Below are 6,368 nucleotides of genomic sequence, written 5' to 3' on the forward strand. Positions count from 1 at the left end.
AGGATTTTTTCAGGTAAGGAATACTTTAGTCACATTTCAACTGAGTTGATTAATTCATTAATAGCCGCCTTGGATCACATTTTGGGAGAAAACGGGATATAAGTGCAATAAATTAAATGAATAAGTAATTTTTAAAACTATATACTATGCTAAATTCGTGGCATGCAGCTGATCCTCCTTTATTGCTGACAAGCAAGGGAGGCGGGAGGTTAAGACATTAGCCACTCTGGGCTTGAAGTTTACCTTTCGCTGTCCAATGTGCTGAACTCCGTCTCCGAAAAAATATTGAGCATCTTAGATAGCTCTTCAGAGAAGACCTATCTTCTCTATACTCTAAGTCCAGAGAAAACTTAGGCCTGTTACAGACTGCCAAAATAAAGCTGCTTCGGGTCTCTTTGGAGATATACTATTTAAATGATGCATGGGTCCTAAGAGTCTGGAGGTTGCGCCAAAGCCACACTCCATTCCTAAGCACTGGAGTGCAGCTTTGGTGCAGCTTCCGGATTCTTAGGATGCATGCATCATTTAAACAGCATACCTCCAAAGAGACCCGAAGCGGTTTTATTTTGGCAGTCTGTAACAGGCCATAGAGTACATTCACCACTCTGGTAACACTGGGGCCTCCTGCCTTCACTGCTTACAAGAAAGAACACAGTGACCTGATCCAGAATGGGATATCCATGCATGGCTAGGGCAGGTTTAAACCTTCACATAAGGGCACACTCCCACCAACACATACACACAAAACAACAGTGGTTGAAAGGTTTAAAGATCTCTGTTTCCTTTTCACCAGAAGGCAATTAAGTTTTTATTCAAGCAGGGTTTTATTGTATAATTGTAAAAACAGTTCCAAAGAAGTCATTGCTTTTGTTCCAGGGTTGTGTGTGTGTGTGTGTGTGTGTGTGTGGGGAGTTCAGAATCAAAAAAGGAGAGGAAAAGGTTAAATCACCACCTGCTAGATAACTGCCCCCCCATAGTGTTACTTACCTTTCAAACAAGCACATGCATATTAACATCATGTGCTGTTTGACTCTTGAGTGTCAGACTAATATGGTTCTCTTTACATACAATGCAACAAAAGAGGAACAGTACTCAAGCAGGTGAAGTCCCCTGATGTCTGAAATAGTTAAGAATAGAACTTGGCATAGTAGTTTGTGTGTTGGACTGTGATTCTAGAGAACAAGGTTGGATTTCCAGCTCAGCTATGAAACCCGCTGAGTGACTTTGGGCAAGTCACAGTCTCCCAGCCTCAGGGGAAGGCCATGTCAAACCTTCTCTGGACAAATCTTTCCAAGAAAACCCCATGATAGGTTTGCCTTAGGGTTTCCATAAGTTGGAAACGACTTGAAGGCACACAACATCAAACAACACCATGGTAAAGAAATAGGGTTAGCAAAAGTCTATCCCTCTCAGTAATAACAATATGGTCTCTTCTTTTTCTACTTCTGTCTAGGACACCAGAGAATATGAAGTTTCAATCTAGAAGAAGTTACGTGATCTGCATTCTTCCCCCAACCCAAGTGGGTTTGAGGATCAGCGACTGAGAACGATTCCTATTTAGGAGGGAATAGCAGAAGGTGGTTTTTGGAGGGGCTAGGGGGAAATGGAGGGAGAAGAGGGAGTTTCTTCTCTCTGCCCCACAGATTGAGCTTTCTCCCTTCTTCTCCATGTTGCTGCCTCACTGTCCACTCTCCCAGCTTTGGACACCATCTACTCCCCTCGCCCTTGTAAATACTCTCTTCAATGTGCCAAACGCGTTTCTCTCACACACAAACACACACGCACACACTTTTCCTGCTTTATCTGTTGGTTTACTTTTATTTATTTCTCAGTTTGTTGACTTACTTTTTTCTTTCCCTCTGTTGATTTATTAAATCCTTAGGGACTGATGCAGAAAGAAGGAGTGGTTGCACCTTACTCCTTTCTTCCTTGCCATGTCCCTGAGTCCTTTTTTTTATTTTAAAGGAAGTGGATACCAATTATCGGTGCTGCCATTTAAATAAAGTTCTCTGTATAGTATTATCACTAAAAAGCAGGACAAGTGCTTTGTACAAGACCTTCCTCTAACAAGCTGTATTTCATCCTAAAGGTAAATGGCAAACAAATATCTACAAAAGAGAAATAGAACAAGTAAATGCTCTGGCAAAGAAGCCAAATATGGGTCCTCTAATGTTAAAACATGTTACACAGAAGAAAAGACCCAATGGTTTGAGCAGCATGAACTTCCACTAAATTTTTGGGGAACTGGAAATATATAAGATCCTCCAAAAGAAAACGAGTGCTTCATATTTGAGAGGAAAAATTGTAGGGTGGTAGAGCCTTGGGCTTCCTCCTGAACAACCCATTCATGGGCTGGATAGGTGTGGTAGAATGAATTTTAAGTTGCCCTATAGGAAATAAAAGCCAGCATATGTAATTTTGAGTAGGTTTGAAGAAACAGTAGTGCACTCTACCATCTGGAACAGGCACCAATCCTCCCTGTAATGGTCCATTGGGAGAATATGCCACGAAACTCTTGAGAGGTCCTGAAAATAAGCAAGGCACTCTGCTAGTAGCTTTATGGGGAAGGCTTATACCTGTACATAGTTACTTGGAATGAAGTCCCACTGCATTCAGTGGCGCTAATTCCCAGGTAAGTGGGCACAGGATTGGAGGCTTAATGATTAAGAGCTGCCTGCCAAGGGCTTTCTGATTACACTTCTGCCGTTCTTCTGACCTTCTAATCCCCTTCCCAGCTCATTCCAAAGGAAGAGAAAGTTAAAACAAAAGTTCCTATGGCCTTCAAAAAGATGCTTGTTAGAACTTATTTCTAAGTTGGTCCGAATGTTAGGCCACATAGGCTAACGTGGCCAATTGTTTTGTTTATACCGGTTTTATCAGTTTAGGGACGAAAGAATCATCAGTTTCAGTTTGAGGCGTGAAAATGTTTTGCCTCTACTTCTATATAAAAATAAAATGTAATAATAGTATCTTAGAATAAGTACCTTTCTGAACAAATTCAGGAAACTGGCTGGGATTCCTTAAAAATGATTTTGGGAATCTATAAATATAGGGTGCAATAAATGGGGAAGCCTTCTGGAACAAGTCCTATTGACTCAGTCTTGTCCATCTTTTGTTCGTTTTAGTGATTGCTAGTGCAGGAGAACTTCCCAGTGGGTTGTACAATATGTCCTTCCTTTCTGGCTCCTAAATATTTAATGTCTGCTCCTAAAGAATTATCCCCCCCCCCACCAGTCCTGCCTTTCAAAGTGAAAATGTAAGATGATCATTAATCTTGAACATTTCATTTAAAGAATGAAAAAGGAGGTGGCTACCTTTTTGGTTCTGAGCAAGTTCTCTTAATAGTAAAATTTTGGAGCGTAATGATGAAGGAATTTCGGTATGTTTTTATGGATAAAATATAGGCAGATGATAATGTTTGTTGTCAAAAATAATACATCATTAAGAGACATTAATAATTTCACATGTTTTTAAAAACAACTGTGCCAATATTATTTTTATGTTAGTTTCCAGCCTTTAAAAAATCAATTGTTTCTTTATTTGTCTAGTGTGTTTTAAAAATGATAATAAAATAACTGGAGGCTTTGTAGCTTCTGCTTCTTCATAGAGTCCCTTGAATGATAAGGCAGAGAAAATTATTTACTTTTGGAAAATTATATTAATACTTTTGAAGGCTGATTTTCTTTTAATGTGGCGATCTTTACCCTATCCCTTGTTTCAGGAAAATTCCATGTGCACTTAGTATTAAGAATACTGCTTTGTGAGTTAAGTACAGAAGGGTATCTGTTCTTTCAGGATGCAGACACAAAAGTGTTTTTATTGACAGCTTCAGCCATCAGAACAGAAAGCTGCTCAGTGTTTTGTGGCTTCCTTTTTAAAAATGCTGGAGAGGCATTTTATGTGGCGTCTTAAGTAAAAAAAAAGGAGGTTCTATGTGTAGTGCCAAAATGTATTAAAATACCTTTTAAGGAATCCATTGTTGGGGAGAGACCTCATCCCTGCTACATGGAATAAGCCTGATGGAATGGCTTATCGCCCACCCCAAAAGAAAAGAATTCATAATGTCCCAAGGATGGATGGGGTTGTCCCCATTTAGAACTAAACCCAGTCATCTACCTCCAATATGGGGTTGGATAAGAAAAAAAGGCCTCCCCAGCTGCCCATTCCTGAGCTTTCTTGTTCTTAAACCGATTTGTCAGATCAAACCTTCCGTTGTTGCAGGCCATTCTCCACCATTCTGGAAAAGGGGGGGGGGGAATTAATTACTCACCCACCCACCCCTGTTTTTCCCATCTGTAAACAACCTGGTACCCCTGCTGGTTCCATTCATGTTGGGAGGGGGAAAATTTATGTGGCACCTCCCAAAGAAATGCAGTTTCTAGGGAATGCATCATTATCCCATCACAACCCTATTTTTCAGCCCGTGGGTATTTCTCCCCCCCCCCCCCCATTTGCTTTTATTTTGGAGCAATAAATAAAACGCACCATTTGTAAAAGCTGTGGCATCTGTACCTCTATAATGCTGCAAAAGGAAGAGAAGTTTGTGTGTTTGTATGCAGGCATGTGTGTTGGGAGTAGGATGTAGTTTGGCTATCTAACCCAGCAATGGCATTTTGTGTGTATGTGTGTGTGTGCGCGCGTGTGTGTATGTCTCTGTGTTTAAGGAACTGGGAGAAGGGAGAGTGGTCATCTGCACAGACATGAATACTTGGAATTTGGAATAGTTGCTTTTTTGAACGACAAAACCCAGAGTGCTGTGGCTGTGATTATAAGGTGTTCACCAGCACAGTGTGGTATTCACTGCTGTGTGGAATGAGGTAAGTGTGTTCATACTACACAATTACAGCACTTCAGTACCACTTCAACTGTGATGGTTTCATCCTATGAAATCTTGGAATGCAAGATCTTGGAATGGTGGCGCAGTGGTTAAATGCTGGTACTGAAGCCATACGGTTGTGAGTTCGATCCCAGGGGCTCCAAGGTCCACTCAGCCTTGCATCCTTCCATAGGCCACTGAAATAAGTACCCAGCTTGTTGGGGGCAATTGGCTTACAAATTGTAAACTGCTTAGGAAGTGCCTTAAGTGCACTGATAAGCAGTACAGAAATGTACTTGCTATTGCTATGAGGTAGTTAGAAAGCTCTTCCAGAGAGTGCTAGTTAATATACATCATGGAAGGATATCTCCTCAAACAAAAATATGATTTCTAAGGATGACACCATGGCAATTAATGTTATCAAACTAATGTAACTGCTGTGTGGATATACCCTATAGTTAGAATTCTACTTTGAATGGGTAGTCCAAAGATGCCACAATGGTATATTTTATTTGTTATTTCAAGGATTTATTTCCTGCCTTTCTCCCACAATGGGATTCATTGATAGCATCCACTTTTACCAAACAAAAGACCCCCCAGCACAGTGTTTTTTCCCTTTGGTTTTGTCAAATTAGGCCCTTTTCATAAACAAAGTAAGTCTTGGGCTTCTCTTCACAGCAGCAAAAAATTACATTAGCTAATGGGTTTCCAAGTAGCCAGAAACAAAGGCCGCCTCTACTACATTTAACACAAGTCTCAGATGCAGACATTAGTTTTAAGATCTGGAGATTAACATAATCACCTGTGAATGATTGTGCAAGAAAAAAATGGTGTTAAAGGCACAACTACACATTCCATTATAAACATTGACAATCCAGATTGGGTGCACCCCTTCAGTTACTACAATCTGTTGAGTGCGAATTTGGTACTAATTTGAGGTCAATAAGTATTGCTCAGGGTTTTGTAAGAGAGCCAATGTGGTGTGGTTTGGGCATTGAACTAGTATTCTGGAGATCAGGGTTCGATTTCCTGCTCGAGCATAAAAACCCACTGGGCAAGTCATACTCTCAGATGATGGCAGTGGCAAACCACCTTTGAAGAAAGCTTGTCAAGCATAAGTAAAAAATGACTTGGAGGCACACAACAATAACAATTTGCAAACAGCCACCTTCATTGCATTTATTCATCTTGGTGCCCATTTTCACCACATAATTATAGTGCTAAGATTCCACTTTAACTGCCATTGAAACTTCCTATGGGATCCTGGGATTTGCAGTTTAGGGATGAATATTTAGAATAGCTTTGAAGACCAGGGTTCAAATTCTGACTCAGCCATGGAAACCCATTGGGTGACCTTAGCACACTCATAGGAGATTCCAGTGTAGATAAGCATACACAGTCACACTAATATTGGCTAGAGTAGAATCCCATTCTTTCCCAGCTCAAGCTTTGTTGCACTGTTTACTGCAGACATGTTTCTGCAGTACAGCACCAGAAGTCAGCATTTTTCCATCCCTCCTTCACCATTCTCCCAGTGCCAATGCTGATTTAA

The 6,368-nt window shown here is 40.6% G+C and overlaps 1 protein-coding gene across 2 annotated transcripts in view; it reads left to right on the forward strand.

Moving 5' to 3' along the window:
* SEZ6L2 (seizure related 6 homolog like 2) overlaps nucleotides 1-3,589 on the forward strand; it is a 31,230-nt gene extending 27,641 nt beyond the window's left edge. For both annotated transcript variants that reach the window (XM_089479631.1, XM_089479632.1), the window contains exon 18: nucleotides 1,454-3,589. In XM_089479631.1, the coding sequence (XP_089335757.1) occupies nucleotides 1,454-1,483 (30 nt within the window). In that variant the 3' untranslated portion in view covers nucleotides 1,484-3,589. The remainder of the gene's footprint in view (nucleotides 1-1,453) is intronic.
* Nucleotides 3,590-6,368: the final 2,779 nt, after the last annotated feature.

The sequence above is a fragment of the Sceloporus occidentalis genome, unplaced genomic scaffold (assembly GCF_023333645.1).
Source record: "Sceloporus occidentalis isolate IW3139 unplaced genomic scaffold, rSceOcc1.0.p SCAF_14, whole genome shotgun sequence".
Taxonomy (NCBI): Eukaryota; Metazoa; Chordata; class Lepidosauria; order Squamata; family Phrynosomatidae; genus Sceloporus; species Sceloporus occidentalis.